Genomic DNA, 27343 nt, shown 5'->3' with positions numbered 1-27343 from the left:
TACATTGTTCCACAATTAAGCTGCTCTAAATCATATTCTATAATTTGTTGGCTCACAATGTAGATGGGCCTTAGGGAAGAACATGTCATTATAAAAGTGGATTGACAATGTTATGTTAGCATAGTAAGATAATGATGGAATATCAGTGTGGTATATTTACTCATACTCCGTTTGTTTCGATATAAAACCTTTTCTAGAAAAGATTTTCCTATTTTCAGTATTTGAAACAATTGAAAATCTTAATCAACCAAAGAAATCTCGTTTAAGCAGTGTAAAATGGTTTATCTTTTTATATTTTTGTAAATCATTTTTTGAATTTGAATTTTTCCTTCTTGTAGTTCATTCTTTACTACTATGGGAGGTCGCCAAAAGTTTTAGGCCACCACCGCCATCCAATTGTTGCAATTTTCTTACTAGCCAAATGTCAACAAATATTTTCATTTAAATTTTTAGGAAAAAATGTAAATTTAGTCCTTGTGGTTTACTTGATTTGTATTTAACTCCTTATGGTATCAAAATGAACGCAAAGGTCCTTGAAGTATACTAAAAAAATAATTTAGTCATTACAATTAAATTCCGTTCACTGACTTAACAAATTCTAATCTAATAGCGTAAAATATTAGAGCCAATATAATTGTGATACTTGTCATGTTTAAGTCAGTGTCATACTAATAGAATTCGTTAAATTAGTGGACGGAATTTGATTGTAGAGACTAAATTATATTTTTGGCATATCTCATGGACCTTTGAGTTCAGTTTGATACCATAGGGAGTTAATTGTAAATCAGGTAAACCACAATGACTAATTTTACATTTTTTCCAAATTTTTATTTTTGGTTAAAAATATTTTTCAAAGTAAAACTATCCATAGTCCCTTTGAAAGATGAACTTATATGACAAGTTTTTGTGATAATACTAATTACTAAGAGCATTCTCAATGGAGGAGCCAAATTTTTATGCAAAATAGCTCCTCAAAACTCACTTTTATCTAATTTAGCTAATGAATTTTTAAATGCATCCACATCCGATTAGTTATATTTTTATCTATATAATTTAAATTTGATTAAAAGTGAGAAAAATTTTGGAAAAAAGAGAATATGTGAAAGAAAAAATAGGAAAAGTTTTGGAAAAAAAAGAACATGCAGAGAAAAAGTAAGAAAAGATTTGAGAAAAAGAGAAAATAAGTGAGAAATAATAAAAAATAAAATGGCTCCCTTAAAAAGTGCTGCTACGTTTAATTTTTTTTTTTAGCTCTTTCAATCAAATATCTATTTTACATTTTTTTTTGGCTAATTTAACTTAAGAGATTTTTTAAACATTTGAAGAGCTATTTTAGATAAAAGTAAGATTTGCCGCTTCTATTTCTATTGGGAATGCTCTAAAGTAGCTACGGAAAAGTTGCTCCCCATGATGGCGTAGGTAGATCAAAAGAAGCAAATTAACAAAAGGTGGAAGGAAAAGGAAAAGGAAAAGGAAAAGGTGCTTTCTTCACGATCCTTGAAGCCAAGAGGGTGAGAGTGAGAGAATGGATGCCCTGAAAGCTTCATACGGAGACGCATCCTCCGACTCCGACATCGACGATCCAACTCCAGTCAATATGGGCTCCCGCCGCTCCCCAATGCCTTTGCCCCCACCTCCTCTCTCCCTCCTCAACCCTCCCACTTCCAATCCCCTCGGTAACTTATCCACCAATCTTCTCTACTCTCTCTCTCAATTTCATATTTTGGTTACTGTGAAGCACTCCCTGGAAACAATCCAATTTGAAAATCTATCTTTCAAAAAACAAAAACATTTATTTGTTTTCATTCTCTTTCGTTTTTCTCAGCAACCAAGCAGAGCTGAAAAAGATTTAATGATTATCTAAATTTTGCTTACTAAGTGTTTGATGTTTTGATTGTGAGAAGGGACTCTGGACCGCCTGCAAACTGGTCAGGCAAGTAGAGTCAGGAGCTTTCCCCATGTAGATGGAAACTATGCCCTGCATGTGTACATCCCAGGTGATTCCAATTCTTAATTCATATTCACACGATACCAAAGAGTCATTATTCTAGTTCATGAATTTGTTTTATTGTCTACGTTTCTTCAACTGTTAATTTGCTTGAGTGTATTCATTATTCTAATTCTGAAGTTTACTTATCAAATGCAATGATTGTGGACTTAGACCCTTGTTTAATCTTGTGCTTTCAGTTTACATACCATCTATACCAAAGAAGGAGCTGACCTTGTTTTTGAAAAGGATCTCATCTCTTGTACCCGGTCTTCATGTGGTTGATATTGATGTCCCACTTAACATTCTGTGCAAAGATGATCTCAAGCTTGAACAAGTTGCCCTAGGAAGAGAATTTCACATAAGTTTGGGAAGAACTGTCCCAATCCGGGTGCACCAGATTGACTCAGTGGTGGCAATGCTTCGGCAGAAACTTCAGTTTCAAAAGCGGTCGGATTATTTTTGCTATTGTATGAATTCTAGCTCAATTGTTAAGCTGATATTATGATTTTTCACATTAATGCATAGTTTTCTCCGGAAGCAGGTATTGGATTGATTTTAGTAAGTTGCAAGTTTTTGTCAATGATGATCGTACACGAACCTTTTTATCAATTGAAGTTATTACAGGAGGATTAGCTGAGGTATGCTTGAATTCGTTCTTTTCTCTTTTCTTTTCATGTTTTCTTCTTTTTTGTCCTTGTTAAGGTAGAACTTCCAAGTTTCAAGTTTTCATTGGCACCACATTTTTATTTTTATTTTTTCCATTTTTCCTTCTCATTTTTGTCATTTTGTATGGAACTGGTAGAGTTATATGCATTATTGGTGACTAGTTGGAAACGGTGAGTATATTTTTGCCCTGTTGTAAAACATTCTTTGTTGCATATCCAAATTGATAGAGATATCGTCATTAGTCTGTACGGACTGTTTATAAACATTCATGTCATATGTAACAGGAACATTACACCTCTTGAAACAAGGTAAACTCATAAAGAACATAGCAAACTCATCTAGAAGTTATAACCTTACATGAGACATGAACAGTGAAGCGTTTCAGTTACTTGTCCATGGAAATTGAATGTCTATTTGTTTCACCGAGGTATAGGTATAATTAGCTAGTGGTTACTGCAAAAAGTCCCTGTTGCTTGTCCATGGAAATTGAATGTCTATTTGTTTCACCGAGGTATAGGTATAATTAGCTAATGGTTACCGCAAAAAGTCCCTGTTGCTTGTCCATGGAAATTGAATGTCTATTTGTTTCACCGACGTATAGGTATAATTAGCTAATGGTTACTGCAAAAAGTCCCTTTATCTCTTCCTTTTAAGTTTTTTGTTCGAACTTTTTTTATGTTTAGCTGCACGCAAGGGCATGCTCTACTTGTTTTAGAATAGTTTAGAAACATGGCTTTTTAAGAAGCATGCTTGTTACATATATTTCTATGTTGTAGCAAATCTTTCTCTAGATATCCTCTGCTATTGTTTATATATATCTGCGAGATTTATTTGGCTTCAGTTTATTTCAGATAAAAAGGCAAATTCATGCTGTTAACGAGGTTTATAGGCTTCACATGCTTCCCGAGTTCTATAAGGTTAGTTTATCATCAGTCTTGTTTATTAAGTTATTTATTTATCTTAGTTGATACTTTTCTTGAATATACGCGAAAGAGAAAATTGCAAAGATTCTTTTACAGCAAGTTATTATGGTTGAGAGACTAGTTTACCATGCCGGATTTTTTTATCACAGGATCCACGACCCCATATATCCTTAGCGTGGGCATTGGGTGACATCAGCGATTCCCTACAGAGAGTGGCTGAAGAAGAAATGCAGAGATCTAATGTAGGGGGCTCAGCACAGAAATGCATTTTTACCAGTAAATTCAATGGTATTGAGTGCAAGATTGGTAACAAAACATATAAAATATGTAAATTTCAAGATGAATAATTAAGCCTCATTATTATAGTGTCTTTGCTGAAGAATTTTACGTGTGGTAGTGTATTTGATGACTGATATTTTGTTATTCCCGCATCATCGATTGGATGATGGAAGATGGATAGGCAAAGGATCAGACTGAAATGTAAAAAGTTATTGTTACTGTTCATCGTGTGGTTCAACTGGCTTTTTCTAGTCAAAGAACTGTTGTTATTATTATTGTTGTTATTGATTCCTGAAGACCTGTTGTTTTACATAGATTAATTTCTAACAATGTACTAATCCTTCGAAAAAGAAAAACAGTTGTATCACTTCTTCTTTAGGTGTAGCTATAGTGATAGAATTTGGAGAAATGTTATGAAGTTGTGTGCTGTTGAAGACCCTCCGCTTTGCTAGAAAGATATTATTGAAGACGGGTTGAAACAGCGGAGCAAGAAGGTTTTCAAAGCTTTTGTTTGTAGGCTTGTATATGGAAACGCTATTAAGCATGCAAACCATCCCCTGACTGAGGACCAGCTACTGCATAAAATAAAGTGGTAGGTTAAAGTCTGCATTATGGGCAAAGGTGAATTTAGGAAGACAACGGATAATGTACACATTTGCTACAATTGGGGGATTAATCCCCAGATCCTGATCTTGTTTTCTGCTGGTTTAATGCATAATTGTACAGAGGTATAGATACTTTTATAAAATTGATACTAATACATCCAAAAAATAAAGAAAACAGTAGTCGGGCAATTTATTTCACCCATACCGGGATTTAGGCTGTTGGAAACATTTTGTAAAGCTCAAAAGCATTAGGTATCAACCCATAGGGTTACAAAGAGATTTACCAAGACACGCTGACTTGGCAATGATGCGCCACGACTATATGCCAGTCTATCACATCAGCAAACCAAAAATATTTGTCATGTTGAGCAACAATAGAACAAAAAGAAAGAGGAGAGAGATGTTGTCGAAAATTTTGAGCTTCAACAAGAGAAGAAGAGGCTTTCAAAAAATTTGAGCTTCAAAGACAGATGGTTTCTCTCCTTTCTTGTTCTCCCCCTCTCCATTTTGCTCAAGCCCCAAAAGTAAACAGATATGTCAGCTCGAAACACGACCACATGCACAAATGAAGTGGGAATCTGTTGAACATTTTGAGCAAGTACTTCAACAAGAGAAATAATAAAAATTATTCTCTCAACCATCTTTGTACGGTAAATGGGTAAATTTACTATTGAATTTTTGCGACACACATACATAAGTCCACAAATTCAATGATAGATCTATTAAAATTAGAATATATATATATATATATATGAAAAATAAGTAAGCAATGATGTATAGCACGGATCTTTCAACAACCTCTTCTTTTTTTTTCCCTGATGTGGCATACTATACTGACATGGCAGTGCCACATGACTGATGCGTGAGCTTGTTTTCGTAAATCTCTTAGAGCATTCCCAACAGCTTCTCTGTCATATTCCCTAAGTTTAGGGAACCAAACTACTTTTTGCTTCCCTATGTCAAAATACACCACAATAGCTTCCCTTAATCGTTCCTTATATCATTAAAATAATATTTTTTTACTTTTTTACTTTTTTTTTTTTCTTGAAACTCTTTTCTTCTCTCTCTCTCATGTCTCCGTCTTCGTCTTCAAGCTGAGCTATAGTTGCAAACCCACAAACGACAATGCAGAGATTATCTTAAAAAACCATGACTTTCTTCCGTGACTTTCTTCAATAAGCACCCTCACTTCCTCCTTTCCTCCAAATCAAATCAGCCCTTCAACCTCCTTCACGCGGCATCACACTCCACACACCATGAAATTCCCCAATCCCATTCCTCACTCTCAAATGGGTCTTCCCCACACCCCACCACAATTCAATCCAAGCCGTAGAAGACCCACCGGCCAGAGCAACTGCAATCATCTATCAAACGCTGAAAGAACTGGGTTTGGGCTAGTTCGCCTTCAAAATCACCCAGACGATCAGACCCACAAACAGAGCCACGACGAATTTGCCGCCGATGTCGAAAAGGTATATAGAATCTTAAAGAAATTCCACTCGAGGGTTCCCAAATTGGAGCTTGCTTTGCTAGAATCCGGTGTTGTTATGCGTTCGGGTTTAGCCGAGCGCATATCTAATGAGGCGGTTTGCCTCGGCCAGGAATGGTTAAGAAAGCGATTGAAGTATTGAAAATCTGGGTTTGCAGGGTTGTTTTTGGTTGCAGGGTTGTTTCTGTGTCAGCCGTTTGGTGAAGTGCGAGAGAGAGAGAAACAGAGGCGAGAGAGAGACGTGCAGGAAAAGATGTGAGAGGAGAGAGTTTTTTTTTTTCAATTTAATAAGCATATAGATCGCTACAGTAGAACCCAGTTGAAGGTTTGAGGAAGCATTTAGGGAGTCTGTTGTAGGTGGATTTTTGTAATTTTTTAGACATATTTCCTATACATAGGCTGAGAATGCTCTTAGTAGACAAATCCCATGGGGGTAATTAGGTGACACAGAACAAGCATGGCAGCTGGCGCCCAAGATGAAGATGTCCATAATTTCTTTGAGCTATTTGTATATACAAAAATTACTTTGTTGTCACGAAATACACGTATGGCTCCTCTTCTGAACCTTGGCCGTAGAGTACAATTTATTGGCATATAGATATCCATAATTTTCTTAAGCTTTTTGTCTATACAGAAATTACTTTGTGTGTCCGGAAGACAATTGTGGCATAAAATTGTACATTCAAACGGTACAAGAGCTAGAGCAGCTCATGATGATGCATGTAACTCTAGTCAAAGGGATCAATCCGAGGGTCATGTTCACTAGCCATCGCCATTCCAGTACAAAGGCATGTGGGGCACATAACCAAAGAGTCATTATTCTAGTTCATGACTTTGTTTTCTTGCCTCCGTTTCTTCAACTGTTAATTTGCTTGTGTGTATTAATTATTCTAATTCTGAAGTTTACTTATCAAATGCAATGATTGTGGACTTAGACCCTTGTTTAATCTTGTGCTTTCAGTTTACATACCATCTATACCCAAGAAGGAGCTGGCCTTGATTTTGAAAACGATCTCATCTCTTATACCCGGTCTTCATGTGGTTGATGTTGATGTTCCACTTAACATTCTGTGCAAAGATGATCTCAAGCTTGAACAATTTGCCCTAGGAAGAGAATTTTACTAAAATCAATCCAATACCTGCTTCAGGAGAAAACTATGCATTAATGTGAAAATTCATAATATCAGCTTAACAATTGGGCTACAATTCATACACTAGCAAAAATAATCCGACCCCTTCTGAAACTGAAGTTTCTGCCGAAGCATTGCTACCACTGAGTCAATCTGGTGCACCCGGATTGGGATAGTTCTTCCCAAACTTAGGCTCCGTTTACTTCGACGTAAAATGGTTTCCTTCGTAAAATATTTTCAGGAAAGCCATTTTCCTTGAAAATATTTTCCGTCGAAAACATTTTACGGCGTTTACCTTGTACACATAATTTTTTTTTTTTTTTTTAATATCTTTTTATATATATATATATTTTTTCCAATAAGGTCCCCGTCGGGACCTGCACAGGACCCCGCCGGAACTTAACCGGTATTTGTCCGGGACCTCGCTGGGACCTACCTAGGACTTGACCGGGACCCAACCGAGACCTGCCCGAGACTTGCCTGGGACCCGCCCTGGACCTGACTAGGACCCGCCAGGGACCTGCCCGGGACCTCGGCGGGACCCGCCCGGGACTTGCCTAGGACCCGCCCAGGACTTGACCGGGACTTGACCGAGACCTGACCGGGACTTGCTCGGGACTTGACCGGGGCCTTGCTGGGACTTGCTCGGGACCTCACCGGGTCCCGGTCAGGTCCCGGGCGGGTCCCAGTTAAGTCTCGGGCGGGTCCCAGTCAAGTCCCGGTTAGGTCCCAAGCAGGACCCGGGCGGGTCCCGGTTAGGTCCCTGGCAAGTCCCGGGCGGGTCTCGGTCAGGTCCAGTGCGGGTCCCAGGCGGGTCCTGGGCGGGTCTCGGGCAAGTCCTGGTCAAGTCCCGGGAGGGTCCCGGTCAGGTCCCGTGCTGGTCCCGGGCAGGTCATGGGCGGGTCTCGGTCAAATCCCGGGCAGGTCCCTGTCAGGTCCAATGCGGGTCCAGGGTAGGTCCCAGGCGGGTCCCGGTCAAGTCCCGGGTGGGTCCCGGTTAGGTCCCAGGCGGGTCCCGGTTAGGTCCCGGGCAGGTCTCGCTGAGGTCCCGGGCAAGTCTTGGGCGGGTCCCGAGCAGGTCCCAGTCAAGTTCCGAGCAGGTCCCGGTCAAGTCCCAAGCTGGTCCCGGGCATGTCCCAAGCTGGTCCTGGGCGGGTCCCGGTCAAGTCTCGGGAGGGTCCCGATCAGGTCCCGTGCTGGTCCCGGGCAAGTCCTGTGCGGGTCCCGGGCAGGTACCGGTCAAGTCCCGGTGAGGTTCTGGGCGGGTCTTGGTAAAGTTCATCGATTTAAGAATGAGATGCTCATAGTCGGAAAATGATTTACGGTTTTCAAAATCGTAAACTATTTTCCGAAAATTAAAGACGAATTTTCAGTCAAAAGGAAAATATTTTCCGTTGACCACTATTTTACGTCGAAGTAAATACCGTAAAATACGAAAATCATTTTCTGGAAACCATTTTACATCGAAGTAAACGGAGCCTAAGTTGCAAGTTTTTGTCAATGATGATCGTACACGAACCTTTTTATCAATTGAAGTTATTACAGGAGGATTAGCTGAGGTATGCTTGAATTCTCTTCTCTTTTCTTTTCATGTTTTCTTCTTTTTGGTCCTTGTTAAGGTAGAACTTCCAAGTTTCAAGTTTGTCATTGGCACCACATTTTCTTTTTTTTTTCCTTCTTATTTTTGTCATTTTGTACGGAACTGGTAGAGTTATATATATTGGTGACTAGTTGGAAACAGTGAGTACATTTTTGCCCTGTTGTAAAACATTCCTTGTTGCATATCCAAATTGATAGAGATATCGTCATTAATTAGTCTTTACGGACTGTTTATAAACATAAACATTCATGTCATATATATGTAACAGGAACATTACACCTTTTGAAACAAGGTAAACTCATAGCTAGAGAACATAGCAAATGTTGGGAAAATTGATAATTAATTGGTTACCAATTTCCCACCAGCCCTTTATGTGAAAGACAAGTTTGGAAAGAAAACACACGAGAACACACACCAATCACACACGTACACAAATAGTTTACGTGGTTCGGCAATATGCCTACGTCCACGGGGCGTGATCCGGTCTCCTTCTTTACTATTGAGAAATATTGAGTACAGTGGTACAAGCCTGAACAGCTCGAGTTTAATATCTCAAACCCAAGCCCTTAACCCCTTGTACACCCCACTCAACTGTCCCTCTCAAATACCCAGTAAAGAAAAACTCTCTACACTTTGTAAATGTCACAAAGTGCTCTCACCAATTTTAATTTTCGGATCCCCACTTAACCAAGGACAGCATGTCCTTTTATAATGGCTTAATCACGAAAAAAGAGGAGAAACAATTCTAATCTAATTGCTACTGGAAAAACGAAACCATCATGAATACAAAGTCTTTTCATGATGAAGATAAGCATTGCAACCCACATGTTTATCCACACACGTTTTCTCCAAAAAATCAAATTCTAGTTGTTCTTGGACTCCTTTTAAAACTAACCTTATCCTCTTATAGATAAATATGACTTGAGCCCACCAACTTGAATATTGATATTTTCCAACAATTATCTTCACACTTGTTGACAATTTGAGCCATTATCAAGAGCAAACTCATCTAGAAGTTATAACCTTACATGAGACATGAACAGTGAAGCGTTTCATGAGTTGCTTGTCCATGGAAATTGAATGTCTACTTGTTTCACCGAGGTATAGGTATAATTAGCTAATGGTTACTACAAAAAGTCCCTTTATCTCCCCCTTTTAAGTTTTTTGTTCGAACTTTTTTTATGTTTAGCTGCACGCATGCAAGGGCATGCTTTACTTTTTTTATTCCATTAAAAAATATTTGAATTACTTTTTTCTCTTTTCTACCTGATGCCATTCATTTTGCAAATTTAATGGTACTATTTATTAATCTAATTGTCAGTGTATAAAGAGTTTTGGAATGCAAACCCTAACCTATTCGTTTTCTAATTTCTCTCAATTGGTTTTGCAGAGAGTTGTCTACACTACTACATCCTTTTGCGGTCACTACACTGCTAATTAAGTTCGTTTGTACCACATATATATCAATGCTCAAAGCATATTCAAAACAGTGAATTTTAACCCAACGCAGAGACTATAATCTGTATTTGTATGGCGGATAAAGAGACTATATCAACTCATGAATTGTCACCATCTGTACTAGTCCGTCAAAATTCAAGTTCATGAATGTGTTGGTTATGTTATAAATTTCTCAAAATCTCATGGTCTCGTGTAATTCCATTGTTAGCCCACGGATGTCTATAAAGAGCACATCACAACCTGAATGAGGGTGTTAGGGATGAAAGTCAGATGCAAGTGACAATTTAATTTCCATCTATTTTAACGTCTAAATAATGTTGATAGAGCGACCTATTTGAAATGAGTTGGTAGTTTGACGTATCCATTAATGCCACTTTTTTATGTTTGGTGGTGTAAATTAAAAAGTGGTGACTATATTGTTTCTCTCTATTTTTCCTTGACTTGGTCTTCCCCTTAATAGTGGAATTAAATATGAGCGGAAAGAAAAAGCCACATTAGAAATAGATAAATGGTTAGTTAAAGGCGTCTAAAGAAACTAATAGATATATTAGGACCAACAGAAATGCTGAAAAGAGCATATGTGATATTTGGATATATATGTATTAAATTAGCAAATCCTTTTGATAAAATTTGGTTAAAATAGCATATGTTGATGACTTCCATTTCTTTTTTTAAACTTTATCGTCGGTAGCCTATAGTTTTCACCACTATATATACCGTGCATGGAGGAGAGCAATTGAAAGTCAAACCGAAGCTAAACAAAAAGAAAGAAAAGATAGATCGAAGATGATCATGTCATCCGGTAGAAATGTAATGTTGATATTGATAATCATGTGGGCTATGTTTATGAGTGGATCATTTAAGAGTGGCGTTGAAGCAGGCTTTTTCCAAAGATTCCGAGTGTTCGTGACAATAAAAAGTGGTCTAACGCCTAATCTTACAGTTACCTGTCATTCATCGGCGGACAAGTTGGGTGACCATCTTCTCCAAACGAATCAAATGTACAATTTCAGCTTCAGACCCAACATTGGGCAGAGTACAAAATTCAGATGTGATTTTTCGTGGACCAGCCTTAACAATGTACCTCAGCGTCGTTACGAGTTTCTGCTTTACAAGTATAATCGGGACAAGAACACGTGCGGTACTCACTGCCTTTGGGTGATTAATGAGACAAATGCAACTCAATATTCCCCCAAAGAACCATGGTATTTTAAAGTTTTTCCTTGGTGATTACAAGCAGCCTAAGCAGAGGACCTCTTCATCACCTACCTACCTTATATGTGAATATTGAAATAAAGTTAAATATTGTTATGTTATGTGTTGTTATGAGTCCCATATTGAGAAAGTGTAAAAAAAAAAACACTTAATATACATAATTGGACTCAAGCCTATTATGTGAATATTGAAATAAAGCAAATTATTGTTATGTTAGGTGTTGTTGTGAGGCCTATATTGAGAAAGTATAAAGAAAAATAGCACTTTGGCCTCGTTTAGTGTATAGTTAGTCCTTTGTTTGGTAACACTCAATTTTAGGTTGTGAATTTTGACGGACTAGTACAAATGGTGGCAATTCACGAGTTGATATAGTCGATTTATCCGCCATACAAATACAAATATAGATTATTGTCTCAGCGTTGGGATAAAATTCACTGTTCTGAATATGCTTTGATCGAGCTTCATACGAACATATAGTTCGTTCATAAATACATATGCTCACACAATGAGCTATACCTATTGAAAGTACCAGCATGAATATATACACACACAATGAGCTACGTACCTATTGAAAGTACCTCTAAGAAAGAGAGATGGACTCTTTGTGAGCCTCACACAGAGTGAATATATCTTTGAAGAGAAGAAAGAAAAATAGAACACATTGTGCACATACTCTCTTCTTTTCCTCTTTCTCAAAAGGAAGTAAAGCCTTGAAGGCCTGACGGTAAGGGGCATCGTCACAAGCAGGCAATGTTGTTCTAATCATAGCAATAATGGCTCAGACAACCTATTATAAGACGAGCTAAATCAACAACCAAATAACAACAGTAGCACTTTATGCGATTCAGCACATTTATAAGCTAGAAAATAGCATCGCTTTCTACTCACAAGAAAAATATAAGGACGCAGGCATATAAAAGTTTCAAATAGCTAAGAAATTGTGCATAGAATATTAGAACAACCACAACCACAACGATTGTAAAAGGGGGGAATGTTGCAAGTAGAAATATATGTAAGCCAACAATTAGGTCACATGGGTTATGCCGGAAGGGTATTAGATTTGTTAGTGTGTTGGCGAGGTCAGGGAGGTAATCGTTCAGTTATGGATGTGTGGAGAATAGCCCCATTGTTTAATGTGGATCATATGGTTAAATAATTACTTATCCCAAAAGCTTAAACTGATAGGAAAAGATAAATTTAATTATTTAATTAACATTTTAACGCTCACCCTCGAGTGTTGGCTCAAAATATTTTTTAAATAGATGAGGTCAATTAAACATGTGAAATATTTAATTGAAATTAGAGTAAATGACGGAATTAGGGTTTGAACTTAAGACCTTTAACTCTAATACTAGGTTAAATTACCATTTATCGGTTATCCTAAAAGCTTAAGCTTATAAGAAGTGATAAATTTAATCATTTAATCAATACTTTAACACATGGAGAGAGCGGAATGCACAATGTTTTGAAGATCATGAGAAGATGCAGGACGAGCTTAGAAGCATTTTGGTCAAGACGTACCCTATTCAATTGGGGTGGGGGCTTTTAATGTTTCCCAATTTTTTACTTTGTCTCAATTTGTGGAATTTTGTTTTTCTTTTCACCTTTAGTGCGCCCCCTCTGCACTTTTCAATGAAATTATTTATTTATCCCAAAAAAAAAAAAAAAAACTATGTCCCTCTAGCATTAAAACCACGAATTGAAGCAAGCAAACTTAACACAAGTCGATACTTTCAGTTGAACAACTATAAGAAAGAGTCATAGTGTCAAATTATTCATTTGTTTAAATCAATATGTACTTGTACACATGTCTCATGTATTTAAATATTTATATATCTTTCCATCCGAAAAATTTCCAAAAGATCTAAAAAGTAAGTGGAAATAGACTGCCCAATAATAAGTGTTGATACAACAAGAAGGAGCCTATCTATAATTTCTCATCTTGAACCACAAGAGAAGAGCATCATCTTCGATATTGGGTATGAATAATTTATGGTTAACAAGAGAAACTAGTCATATGCAACTAATACATACGGTAACGACTTGATTCCTCTATCGGCCTAAAAGGCACATCTTTGAAAATTAAAAGTGCAATCGATATTTACAAACTTAATGTCTATAAAAGAATGTTAACAACCTTTTTCCGATAGAATGTTACACCATGAATGTTAAAAGGTACTTTCCTTTCACAGAAAGCCATTTGGAAGACTTTTCTTGATACCTGTAACATACAAGATTAGACCACAATGCTGTTCATTAGCAGATGTCTAATGTTTGTATCATGAAAATTTATACTGTGGGAGGTAAGTTTCACCTGCCTCCGGTAAAGAATTGCAATGTTGCCATAGGAGTAGCTCGCACCATAACTATTAGAAGCAGTTTCCAAGATCTTGTCAACAACATATGCACACTGTGAATCCTCATTGTGACATTCTTTAATAGTTATCTGTGTATAATGGGCCAAATTATCCAGAAATTAAGCAACCAACTAGGAAAGAAAGAGCAAATTAAATAAAAATAAGATATAAAGAGAATAAGGCAGAACTAAATAACCTTAGATCCAAAAGAATTATCAGTGATAACATCTTTTAACTGATCAAAAAAACACTATTTAGTCGTTATATAAAGCCCTAGTCCCAAATTTTGAGAAATCTAAGACTCTCATTGTTGTCTCATGTATGTACTATGTACATTATATATGTAAGATTAATGCTACATACACTCTCACTCCCACACTCCTATTTTTGCACTTCCTGACGTGGCTTTTAAAATCACTATCATATCAAAATCTTTTTTTTTTTTTTTTTGATAAGTATAAATGAGATTAAACTATCGTATCGAAATATAATAGTTATCCATCCTAAATTTAATAATGATTTTAAAAGTCACGTCATGGAGTGTGAGAATAAGAGTGTGAGAGTAGGAATGTGTGTAGCATTACTCTATATACTAAAGTATATAGATATGCTACACGCTCTTATGACATCTCATATCGAAGAACATATATAGACATGCATTCCCTGGTCAGAGAATTTATTCCTCCCACATGGAAATGGTAACAAATGGAATCAAGCTGTAATTAGCAAGTTGTAACACCTCGGGAACCACAGTGGATCAAGACTGAGTAAATCATGCCTCATGACTATGTTTCGGTTCTATTGATCATTTTCCTTCTCAAGAAAAATACATGCATGTCTAATGTTTATTAACCATTTATAGTGTTCACTTTTTAGCGCCATTTTTAACAATTTGTGGAAATTTTTATTACAAGCTACGTACTTTTTGCTCTAATATTGCATATGCAGGCCAAAATGTTAATACAACTTTCCAAAGGTCAATGTAAGTAAAAATGAAAATTCTAATTGTTGAAAATGCAGTAAAGATAGTTTTGGAGGCTGTCCAGTGGACTGTTTATCAGATATTAGTGTTATAAAAAGTGTGTTCAGTTACTAGTCACAAGTGCAAGATGCAAATTATTTCACACACAACCAAAAGCAAAAGGTGAAAGGAGAGAGGCAGACATAGAAGCCCTGTCAACTTGTATTTAATGCGTTACTTTAGTTTTAATTTATCTAAACATCCACCATCAAAAGTCCTGAACTCTACAATATGTAATGTGGACTAAGAACATATCAACATCTTACCTTCCAAGTATCTAGAACAATAGTAACTAACAATTTGTAGGCGTTGATTACCAATGATGTCAAATTTTGGGGAGATAGAACCAGCAATAATAAGGATTATTCATCAGTCATCAACTACTTCCAAGGAAACTAAGAAAGTATTGGAACTGTTATTTGAATGGTTAGAAAACTGAAATATAAAAAAAATAAAAAAATAAAAGATAAAATCAATTTATCAAATGAAATCAATTTCTGGCTTTTTATACCAGAATTCGTTTTCTGTTCTCCTTTCTTTTCATGTTTTCTTCTCTTTTGTACTTGTTAAGGTAGAATTTCCAAGTGTCAAGTTTGTCATTGGCACCACAATTTTTTTTTTTTTTTTTTTTTTGGCATTTTTCCTTCTTATTTTTGTCATTTTGTATGGAACTGGTAGAGTTATATGCATTATTGATGACTAGTTGGAAACAGTGAGTATATTTTTGCCCTGTTGTAAAATAGTCCTTGTTGCATATCCAAATTGATAGAGATATCGCCATTAGTCTCTACAGACTGTTTATAAACATTCATGTCATATGTAACAGGAACATTACGCCTTTTGAAACAAAGTAAACTCATAAAGAACATAGCAAACTCATCTAGAAGTTATAACCTTACATGAGACATGAACAGTGAAGCGTTTCGGTTGCTTTTCCATGGAAATTGAATGTCTATTTGTTTCACCGAGGAATAGGTATAATTAGCTAATTAATGGTTACTGCATACAGGGCCGGCTCAACATATTTTGGGGCCTTAAGCAAAACTTTGAAATTTGGCTTAAATTTTTTTTTTTTTTTTTTAAGTAACAAATTTTTTTTTTTTTTTAAAGTAACACACATATATATATATATATATATATATATATATATATATGTATAGCAATAGATTTAGATACATCAATAACATTTTTATTATCTTCTTTCTTGTTCATTTATGAGTTTTTCACCTAAATTATCCTCAATATTTTGTTTATTGCTAATAACAAATTTATTTAGAGCTCATTTTTGAGATTCAATCAATTTGTCTTTTCTTTTCTTTTTTGTTTTAAGTTTTTCATATCCAGATGCATATTTTCTAGTAGACATGTTTAATTAAAAATACTAACAAATTAAACAAACACGATTTATCAAAAAAAAATTATGACTATAATAAAATAAATGACAAAAATAGAACAATAAAACATGATTTGGCAAAGGAATTATGAAGCAGTTATTGGAGATAGGACAAGAGACTTAGTCACTCGGAGTCGGAGAGGAAGAGAAAATGATGAGATAGGCAGAGAAGAAAAACTCAGAAAAGAGCAAGCAAAGATGAGAGGTAAAGTGAAAAATATAGAGACTGATATTTAAAATGCCCATGGTTGACAGCAGTTTATATTTTTGGCTCTTGACTTTCCCTAGATGGCTAAATAATAAATAGAAAATAAATGGTAATATTTTATTTCTAACGTTTATATTTTCTCATCAAAAACAAAAAATTTCAATAAAGAGGGCAAGAGGATGAATGAATGATGTAGGCGTGTACTGTACCGTCATGAGCTTTAGGAAATTGGCGTAATGATGTGTAAGGCTTTAATACTTTATCCTTTTTTAATTTATTTTTTGAATTATTTTTAAAATTTATAGTGAGCTTATTAATTGGGGTCTTATTAAATTGAGGCATTAAATTTGGATAAAAAAAATGGTTAAATACCAAATACCCCCTGGGGTTTGGTAACTTTATTTTTACCCCTCTGGGGTTTCATTTTTATCACAGGACCTCCATGGGTTTTGATAAAAGACCAAGTTAGTCAATCCGTTAGTTGACCGTTAGGACTGACACGTGGACCAATCAGATGTTGACACGTGGCACCAATTTAATTTTTTTAATTTTTTTTTAATTAAAAAAAATGTTTTTTTTTTAAAAACAAAAAAAAAAAAAAAAAGAAAAGAAAAACAATTGGGGGTGGCTCGGCCATTTGGGGGTGGCCGAGCCACCCCCATGGCCAAAGGGGGTGGCCGAGTCACCCCCAAATGGCCAAGGGGGTGGCTCGGCCACCCCCAATGTTTTCCGTTTCTTTTTTTTTTTTTTTAAATACATTTTTTTTAATTTAAAAAAAATATATATTTTTTTTTAATTAAAAAAAAATTTAATATATGTGCCACATGTCGACGTCTGATTGGTCCACGTGTCAATCCTAACGGTCAACTAACGGATGGACTAACTTGGTCACTTATCAAAACCACAGGGACCTCCTGTGATAAAAATGAAACCCCAGAGGGGAAAAAATAAAGTTACCAAATTCTAGGGGGGTTTGGAGTATTTAACCCTAAAAAAAATTTTTAAGCCCTATTAAATAACATTTGGGCCTTCAATTTTTTTTTTGGTCAAAAATAAAAATTTTTTATTTTAATTTTTTTTAACTCAAAAAATTTTTTTTAGGCCTTATTAAATTGGGGGCCCTAGGCGAGGGCCTAACTCGCCTAGGGCCTGAGCCGGCCCTGACTGCATAAAGTCCCTTTATCTCCCCCTGTTAAGTTTTGTTCTAACTTTTTTTTATGTTTAGCTGCACGCAAGGGCATGCTCTACTTGTTTTAGAATAGTTTAGAAACATTGCTTTTTAAGAAGCATGCTTGTTACATATATTTCTATGTGTAGCAAATCTTTCTCTAGATATCCTTTGCTAGTGTGTATATATATCTGTGAGATTTATTTGGCTTCAGTTTATTTCAGATAAAAAGGCAAATTCATGCTGTTAACGAGGTTTATAGGCTTCACATGCTTCCCGAGTTCTATAAGGTTAGTTTATCATCATCAGTCTTGTTTATTAAGTTATTTGTTTATCGTAGTTGGCACTTTTCTTGAATATACGGCAAAGAGAAAATTGCAAAGATTCTTTTACAGCAAGTTATTATGCTTGAGAGATTAGTTTACTATGCCGGATTTCTTTATCACAGGATCCACGACCCCATATATCCTTAGCGTGGGCATTGGGTGACATCAGCGATTCCCTACAGAGAATGGTTGAAGAAGAAATGAAGAGATCTAATGTAGGGGGCTCAGCACAGAAATGCATTTCTACCAGTAAATTCAATGGTATTGAGTGCAAGATTGGTAACAAAACATATAAAATATGTAAATTTCAAGATGAATAATTAAGCCTCATAATTATAGTGTGTATTTGCTGAAGAATTTTACGTGTGGTAGTGTATTTGATGACTGACATTTTGTTATTACCACATCATCAATTGGATGATGGAAGATGGATAGGCAAAGGATCAGACTGAAATGTAAAAAGTTGTTACTGTTCATCGTGTAGTTCAACTGGCTTTTTCTAGTCAAAGAACTGTTGTTATTATTATTATTGTTATTGATTCCTGAAGACCTGTTGTTTTACATTGATTAATTTCTAACAATGTACTAATCCTTCGAAAAAGAAAAACAGTTGTATCACTTCTTCTTTAGTTGTAGGCTTGTAGCTATAGCGGTAGAATTTGGAGAAATGTTATGAAGTTGTGTGCTGTTGAAGACCCTCCGCTTTGCTAGAAAGATTTTGTTAAAGAAGGGTTGAAACAGCAGAGGAAGAAGGTTTTCAAAGCTTTTTTTTGTAGGTTTGAATATGGAAACGATATTAAGCATGAAAACCTTACAAACGATAGTTTGTAAGCTTTTGTTTTTCCCTTCTCTCCTTTTTGGTTCTCCCCCTCCTCTCCATTTTGCTCATGCCCCAAAAGTAGAGAGATATGTCAGCTCTAAAACACGACCACATGAAGAGGGAATCAGTTAAACATTTTGAGCAAGTACTTCAACAAGAGAAATAATAAAAATTATTCTCTCAACCGTATAGTGAATGAGTATAACTAATTGAAAGATGGGTGAGCAAATGATGTACAGCATGCATCTTTCGACAACCTCTTCTTTTTTGCTGATGTGGCATACTGACATGGCAGTGCCATATCACTGATGTGTGAACTTGTCTTCGTAAATCTCTTTGTGCTATGTTTGCATGTAGTAGACAAATCCCATGGGGGTAATTAGGTGACACAGAACAAGCATGGCAGCTGGCGCCCAAGATGAAGATGTCCATAATTTCTTTGAGCTATTTGTATATACAAAAATTACTTTGTTGTCACGAAATACACGTGTGGCTCCTCTTCTGAACCTTGGCCGTAGAATACAATTTATTGGCATATAGATGTCCATAATTTTCTTAAGCTTTTGGTCTATACAGAAATTACTTTGTGTGTCCGGAAGACAATTGTGGCATAAAATTGTACATTCAAATAGTACAAGAGAGCAGCTCATGATGATGCATGCAACTCTAGTCAAAGGGATCAATCCGAGGGTCATGTTCACTAGCCATCGCCATTCCAGTACAAAGGCATGTTGGGCACATAACCTGCCAAATTCAAAACAGGTGTTAAAACTGAAAAATAATAATAATTAAAAGCAAAAAAAAAAAAAAAAAGTTAGTGAAATTAGTTGGTGCAATTTTGTTTACAGTTTCATAAGAATCAGAATAATGGCTGAAGATGTTTTTGTTTTGATTCCATTCATTAGTGATTGGATATAGAACGTTAAAACCAAATTGATTCCGTTGAATCAGAATCAAAACTTGATTCCATATATATCAAATTCCTGATTCAATATAGGAAAAAGAACATTAAACCAAATTGTTAGATGTCCAACCTTTCCAGATCCTGAACAATTTGAACATCTTTCTGTTTTAGGTGGAGATAGAGGCTGATCTCCACCATTGACCGTTGATACCGGTTCAGTAAGAACTAAAGCTCCAGTGCTTGAACAGCGAGCACAAGCGAGATATCCTGCATTTTAATCAATTATAGAAGATAAGAGTGGATACACGTAGACCAAGTATGCATCCTCTTCTCAGGTATCAGATTCTCAAAGTACGAACTCATAAGTACTTGTTTTCACTTATTCATCCAAATTGCATACAATACATACAAGGTAAATCACATCAACTTAAATTGGAGGTTTATGTTTAATATGAATTTCAGAGAAAGATCAAAATCATTTCATGGGATAACTCCATGCACTGGAGTAAACTGCAGAAGCAAAGTTTCCTTTATTATACTCTAATGGGTTTCTTATGCTTCACCCCTCTTGTTCTTTGACTAAGGTTCAATATTCCATTTTCATTGATTGCATCAATTTATAAATTACATAAAGACCATTCCAACGCCATGTTTTAAGGTTTCAAATTTCCTTTTATTTTTAATTAAATGGGATTTTACGCTTTACCTCCTCGGAGTTTGCTCCAAGTTTCAATCTCACCTTTTCACTTCCAATTGCATCAATGTCAGCCCTGTCCTTTAACAAAGTGTCATTTTGTCCCTCCATTAATCAAGGACAGATCCAGTAGAAATTCACCATATATAATTTTGGATGTTTCCAAATTCATTTGGAATGAATATTTAAATTAACATCAATATTATGACTTTCTCAACCTCATCAGCCGCTGATTTGCCTAAATTCTACCCTGACTGAGCTATCCCAGTTCATTGGTCTGTCTCATCTCAAATACACCGCCACTAATAACCAAATTTAACCCATCACTACCTAGTTCAACCCACCTTCGCCATACAAATATTCAACCCATCACTACCTAGTTCACCTGACCAATTCAATACAAGAATTCAACCCATTGACGCAACTCCTAAGAAAACATCCCACAGAAATGGTTGGTGAATTTTAGTACTTCCTTAATGGGATAAGAAAGGAAAAAGTGAATTAGAGATGGGCTTACGTCATGGTTGTGCTGAATACATGAACAGAATATGATCAATTAAATGAGAAAATACATGATGGCCTAAGGGACTGAAGATGCAGGCCTAGATTGAGCTGAATGAATCTATGTAGCCCATTAAAAATGGGCTTACTTCCTCTCTTTGGAAACTGAAAGTTCCATTTTGGTCCACTCGAAGTACTAGAGTATAATAGTGGAGCCAAGATCTTATGCGAGTGGGGGCAATAAACAAATTTTCATAAGATAAGATTAAACAAAAGGCAGCAAAAAAATAAAATAAAAAATTGTTTCGCATATATCATTGTCGACAAAAATAAATAATGTTTTATAATTGTCCTAATGAGTTCAAATATTTGGAAGCCTGACAGACTAATGTTTCAAACTTAATTAAACTAATATATGATATTTATGATCTAATGCATATTTTCAGCCAAGCAATTAAATTAACTATAACACTATATCAGCAACTATCAAGTATTTTAAGTAATCAATTCCCCTTTGTCATACCAAAAAAAAAAAAAAAAATTTAATCCATTAAAAAATCATGAAATGTAAACCCTAAACTACAGAACCACTCATGTTGCATATAAAAACAAAGCAATTGATTCAATTGAATTACAAATTTTAGGCAAACAATTCAATTGATTATATGGTTTGATTAATTATGAAAAAGTGAAAAGGAAATGAGGACTTTTTAATTAATAACAATGGTATCTTTTATTAAAAAAAAAAAAATTCATAACTTGATACCTTATTTTAGTGGTTGCAATTAGATAAACACACAAAAAAGTTTCTAAAAATTAACCCTAACTTATTTAAAATTAAAATGAGGCAAATACCCAACTTAAATGTATGTGGCTCCGCCCATGCTTGAGTATAATATAGTACAACCATCTCAAACATAGATGTTAAAAACAAGTGTAAAAGTAGAGAGTAGTAATACGAATATGGGAGAAAATCCAACATTCGTACCAGTTCCAAGACAATATTTGCATCTTTTATGCTCCTGCTGTTTTACATTGTTTATTTCAACTACCATCAATGCTGAGATCACCCCAACTGCTCCTCCGGAGAATGATGCCACGATGGGATCAACCTGACTGCAGTTTGTGACGGGAAAACTGGTTAATATACAAAACTACAAACAGCAGCATATTGGCATCATCTATAATATTCATATCAAGTAGATTAAATGCAGCTCATTACTGAAATGTGCCTCTCTAAAGTTTGAAGCTTTTGGGTTCACAAATAAATTTGATGGCGATAAAAGATGGTAACGGATCAACTACATAGTACATATTTTAAAGCATTGGTCTACGATCTTATGAATGGAGTGATAAGTCATCATTTACCCCACCCTATTGTTATCTTCTTCTTCTTTTCTCTAGTAAACATTTACAATATGTTACAAAATCTTTCGACAACAAAAGTTCTCATTCTTGGCAGTGTTTGGAGAATTTAAAATTAAATACCTATACTATATCTGGAAGATGTTGCACCACATTGCATCATCACACACAAACAAGTTGTACTTAAATGTTTGTCAGAGTCCCCTTTTCTGGTTAGAATTTTGAGCCAAAATGAGTTTAGGATGTTATCATAACAGAAAACTCCCTACTGTTGTCAATACTAAGTAATACTTGTTCCCTAACCAAACACAGCACAAAGGATAACGGAAAACCACTTAGTATGCTTATCTCAAGTTTTTATCACCCCCATTAAAGTTAGACAGATTCAAATATAATTTATTTATCACACATTTGTGTTACAATAGAGTATTAGAATTGTTTTTCATCCAAATACCCCTTCAGGAGTGACATAATTTCAGTCATTTTGCAATTAAAGATAAAGATACAGAAGAGCATCACCAGAAAAACTTAAAGGAGCTGGCTGGAAGTTATAGCTTCTGAACAAGGAAACTGCTTATAATTAAATTGATCATAGAGATATTATTCCCTTCATCCCATATTGTTTGTCCGCTATTTCATTTTGACATGTTCCAAAATATTATGTGACTTTGAAAAGTAAATAGATACAATTTTAATAATTTTCCTAACTTGCCCTTTATTTTATTTGAAAACTCCATAACTCTTTTTCATTTTACTTTATTTGACAAAGAGAGTAATTTTGAAAACGGGTAACTTTTTATTTTAAAGATAATGCATTAAATTATGTCCCTTTAAAAAAATTTGGATTTTTGAAGGCGGAAAAAAATTCTGGAATAGAGGTAGTGTCAACATTTGGTTGGAAGAAAAAATACAAAAGGAATAGAAATTGATTTGTGGGATGATGAGTCTAGTTTCTAAACCACTTGTAAGTGATAGTGATACAGTAATTTTTGGATCATGAACATTTTCATGGAAAAATTCTGCACATTTCTACAAGCAAGTGAAAATCGAACTCTAACAAACCAAAACTTGAGAAATTGAGAGGTAAGAGACCTAGATATGAGTTGTACCTCAATTGCATTGGTAAATTCATACTTCGGATGAAATCTTCATATGATGTGCCTCCTAGTCCCAACTTAAGCTCCAACTGAGGCATGATAGAGGAAGCATAAGGAAAAGATAGAATTTAGAAACTAAGAGCATGTTTCCCAACAAATCACGAGTTATTTTATATGCGTCCCCATGTTCACCTAGGTCCTAATTATATGCTCTAAATTTATTGACCATCCTAAAACTTAAATGAGGAAACTTTAAAAAGCTTAACATTAACAGTGACTTTTCCCTTTTTCTTTTGGTCAATTGGAGACCCATCGGTATGAGCTACACAACTGGAGGTAGTCGATATATCGGGCCAGCAACATTAATTGTAATTTAGCATTCAGCTTTCTCAACATCAATATCTTCTGTTGAATTCGAGACAGTCATATCTTTTCACAAAACACTATTGTCATGTCACTTTAAATAAACTCCCAGTTTTACTAAAACTTTAGGATTGTTGACCTGCCACTCATTGTTTGTGCTCTTACAGTGCTCCAACCCAATGGATCTTAAACTCCTATGCCCTCCATCAGCAAGGACTGATCTAGAACATTATTCGGATCATCTTTTCTTTATTTTGATGCCATGGCAATTTGCAAATCTTACCATAGGTGTTTTGACTTGGTCATCTTAAAGTAAAGGCAAAGGATGATTAAATATAACATATTCTACATGGAAACCAAAAAAATAAAGATATGGGAACCATGACATCAAAGAGAATTTTTTGGTCCAAGAGTGAGCATCCATGGTAGTCTATCAGATTATCAGTGTTTTATTTCATTTTACAGTTGTCTTTAAGTTTCTAGAGTTAGGGGTAATTTGGTAATGTATGTAATTGCGAGATGTAGGCCATAGTTGTGGGTCATGGTTCTTATTTTGATTATAATATGAATCTTGTTTACTTAATTCACCTTTGCATGTGGTTTATAGCTTAGTTTAAAGTAACCACCAAAAAGTGAACGCCATGAGATGAATTCCCAGTGCAGCTGTCCACTTCAATTTGACTAGCATACACCAACTAAACATCACTACTAGTGCAGCTGTCCACTTTAAATACATTCTAGTTTTAAAACTGAATTTCTTTCAATTAACAGGGATGCCCGAACAAACATAACAAAATAACGGATTCTTAATTTGCACTGAAACCATTGGGCCATTTTAGCTAGTATTGCTGCATTAGAGGTGAGGATGGAAGTGTTCCCAGACTAGAGGAATCATTCTTCATGGTACAATTCTGAGACTAGTGTACTTGCAAATCCAAAATACTTTCCACTAGTGAGATTAGTCATTGGTGGTCTAGCTGTATGGCTTATGACTCACAATATGGAATATCACAATGCCTCTCCTCTCATTTGATATACATATATAGTGCCCTAAGTCAGGATTTAAACGCAATCAATATCTTCTACTTGCTGGAAAATACCAGCCAAGCATTTAACAAAAAAATATCCTTTGAACAATAAAGAGGAAAATGTGGCAGGAAATTCTTAATTAAGTCTTTACTTTGATCAGGTAACATTTTCCACGTTCATTTCTCTCTACCAAAAGGGAACATAATCAAGAATTCAAACCAGTACAATAAAAAGAAACAAGATTACATGGCCTTAGAACATAATTCCTTCAAACCAACCTTACACACAAAATACAAACACACATGCACTCGCACACACACACACAAAGTAAAACTTAAAGCATCAAAAAATTAACGTCTATGAATCATTAGTAGAACATAAGATTAGTCCAAGAAATAACTTACAGTGGGTGCTAGAAGGCCCCCAAAAATGATAATCCCAGCAATAAGAGAAAAACAAGAGGCGTAATACAGCTTGAGGTTTTCTGAACTCTGCAGGCAATATATTGATTATCTACCACATGATCAACATCTTGAAGGAGAAGATAGCTCTAATTTTCTATGATTCAATAAAGAAAAAATTCAGGTAACATAGGTCGAGTCGAAGAAAGAAAAAATAATTTAAAGTTATTGAAAGATGTAGTCACCATAAAAATACTACTCGATGAAAAAAAAAAAAAAAAAACACTCACCAAAGGAGGCAAGAATGGAATGAATGATGGAAAATTAGGAAGTTCACTCTCTTGCTCATCCTTTAAAATTCCAAGTTCTGCGTTTTTAATCCTCTGCTGTATTCTCAGCCTACGAACCTACACATAATGAAGAATGTCAATAAAAAGAAAATGTAGCGAGGAATGCAAGCAGAAAACAGGCAATTTATTCCAGCCCATTATTTCAACTTTATTAAGCTTGATAAATAAGATACTGCACTATATGTTATTTATAGTTAGAACTGTTAAAGAAATGTAAAATTAGACAAGTGGAGCTAAGCATAAAGTTAGACCTATCAAAGAAATGTAAAATTAAAATGAAGGCCTAAGCATGGAACATAGAAGGCTCTCCAGGCACTAAAGAATTATAGTAGCTCTTTGCTTCAAAATTGTGATTGCATGCTTGGGTCCACAACATTATGTTTGGGTCCTTCAAATGGATTTTCGAAGAATATGATAGGTTGAGGAACAAGTCAAGGGACTCCAACTCCCAATGTTGGACTGCCCCGATGAAACTTGGATTCCAATGGATATGAATGTTGGAGGAGTTTTTTAACACCCATTCCTCTTCTAGGAAATGAGGAACAAACAATCGTCCAATTCACCAGATAACACTTATGCTCACCACCTACACTATTCCAAAGGAAGTCCCTTTGAAGACGCTCCAATCTTCTAGCTATATCGGGCTCATAAAGGAAACAGAGACAAGAAGTACATAGCTAAACTGGATAACGTACTCTTGATTAGGGTTAGGTGACCACCTCGAGCCAAGTAATCTTCTTCCAACTTGTCAATCTTCTTTCTACTTTCTGACCTACCCCAACAGGCTGGTGGTAATTGGTCTCCAGCATTTGAAAACCGCTAGAGACAGTTAATCACAAGTGATCATTCCCAGTATCAATCCAATTGGCAAACCAATCAAAGGAAGAATAAGAATAATTTTTTGGATAGAGCAACTAATAAGGAAGAAGAGAGATTTTGAATTGTATGTTGGACTCCATAGCCAATAATTGATAAAGAATACATTTGAGGAGCAGTTATGAGAGTAGACGAGGTAGTAATGGCTCATTGTTATAGGAAATTTATTAACTGTTTTCCATTTTTCTGTACATATTTATGTCCAAGGTTACAAGATATACGTTTGTATACTCCTTTTCAATAGTAACACCATATTGATATTTATCAAAAAAAAAAAAACACCATATTGATATATAAAGAATCTCGTTTGAAACTCTTTATTTTGTGTAATGTTATGAGGTTGTTTTCAGGAGTATTATAATTATAAACGAGAATATTACTCACAGACAAACCAAATTAATCCTGATAGCAATCATAAAAGCACAGCGAATGATTCTCAAAAAAAGAAAGAGTCGCTACTTAATCCACTCACCTCTTCCATATGCAAAAAAATTTTGTTCCGACGACTCCGAATATTATCCTGAATCTCTTGCAATTCCATTTTGACAAAGTCTTGCACTGTCTCAGGCCCTTCTATTATACAGAACCTGAATCCAAAACCGCAACACACCAACAGTAACCAGATGATTCAATCATTTCAAACAACAACAAAAATATGCATCTCAAGCAGAGATAGAAAGAGAGAGTCACCCGGCGGCGTTCTTGTCGGTAGTATCGGAGTCGATGGAGGTAGCAAAAGAAGAAGAAGAAGAAGAGGAGTCGGGGTCGGAGGCCCTCGATCGCCATCTCGAGCTGAGCTTGGGGTTTACATGACGAATTCTCGAGCTCCAGAAATGGCAACTGTTGGGACGCGGCGGGTTTGGCGGGTACGAGACCGCCAATACTCGACCCGAACAGAGCATCCTCTCAAGCCTGATGAAACCAAGGCGCTCTCCCTCTCTCTCTCTCTCCCTCTCTCTGTGTATCCAATTTTTTGTTGGCGAGCCTCTGGTAATGGAGCCAACTGTAGAGTCAAGTGGGAGTGGATCTGAGGGTATATTTGAAGATGTTATATATGACAGGGATCTTTTCGGGTGTGGATATATTGGGAGTACTTTTTTTTTTATCTGGTGGGA

General features: G+C 35.7%; 3 protein-coding genes across 3 annotated transcripts; 2 read left to right on the top strand and 1 right to left on the bottom strand.

Annotated features, from left to right (window-relative positions):
* Positions 1-1433: 1433 nt before the first annotated feature.
* On the top strand, positions 1434-4171 carry LOC132190043 (uncharacterized). The gene is made up of 6 exons (XM_059604923.2): positions 1434-1676; positions 1905-1997; positions 2188-2437; positions 2532-2628; positions 3508-3573; positions 3729-4171. Exons 1-6 carry the CDS (start codon positions 1526-1528, stop codon positions 3924-3926), a joined length of 855 nt encoding a protein of 284 aa, XP_059460906.2. The 5' UTR covers positions 1434-1525; the 3' UTR covers positions 3927-4171.
* Positions 4172-5752: 1581 nt separating this feature from the next.
* On the top strand, positions 5753-18148 carry LOC132191010 (uncharacterized). Its single transcript, XM_088510811.1, has 6 exons — positions 5753-5935; positions 6587-6674; positions 6914-7071; positions 8561-8641; positions 17727-17792; positions 17951-18148. The coding sequence occupies exons 1-6, from the start codon at positions 5753-5755 to the stop codon at positions 18146-18148; spliced, it is 774 nt and encodes a 257-aa protein (XP_088366937.1).
* Positions 18149-19073: 925 nt separating this feature from the next.
* LOC132190139 (orange protein) lies at positions 19074-27265 on the bottom strand. The gene is made up of 8 exons (XM_059605037.2): positions 26919-27265; positions 26701-26815; positions 25293-25409; positions 25006-25092; positions 23222-23298; positions 21736-21863; positions 19683-19819; positions 19074-19392 (listed from the first exon to the last, which is right to left on the bottom strand). Exons 1-8 carry the CDS (start codon positions 27128-27130, stop codon positions 19315-19317), a joined length of 951 nt encoding a protein of 316 aa, XP_059461020.2. The 5' UTR covers positions 27131-27265; the 3' UTR covers positions 19074-19314.
* Between the last annotated feature and the right edge of the window lie 78 nt (positions 27266-27343).

Source organism: Corylus avellana, chromosome 9 (assembly GCF_965113065.1).
Source record: "Corylus avellana chromosome 9, dhCorAvel1.hap1.2, whole genome shotgun sequence".
In the NCBI taxonomy this organism is placed as follows: domain Eukaryota; kingdom Viridiplantae; phylum Streptophyta; class Magnoliopsida; order Fagales; family Betulaceae; genus Corylus; species Corylus avellana.
The sequence above is the reverse complement of the archived record's forward strand: the minus strand, read 5'-3'. Positions and strand labels throughout refer to the sequence as shown.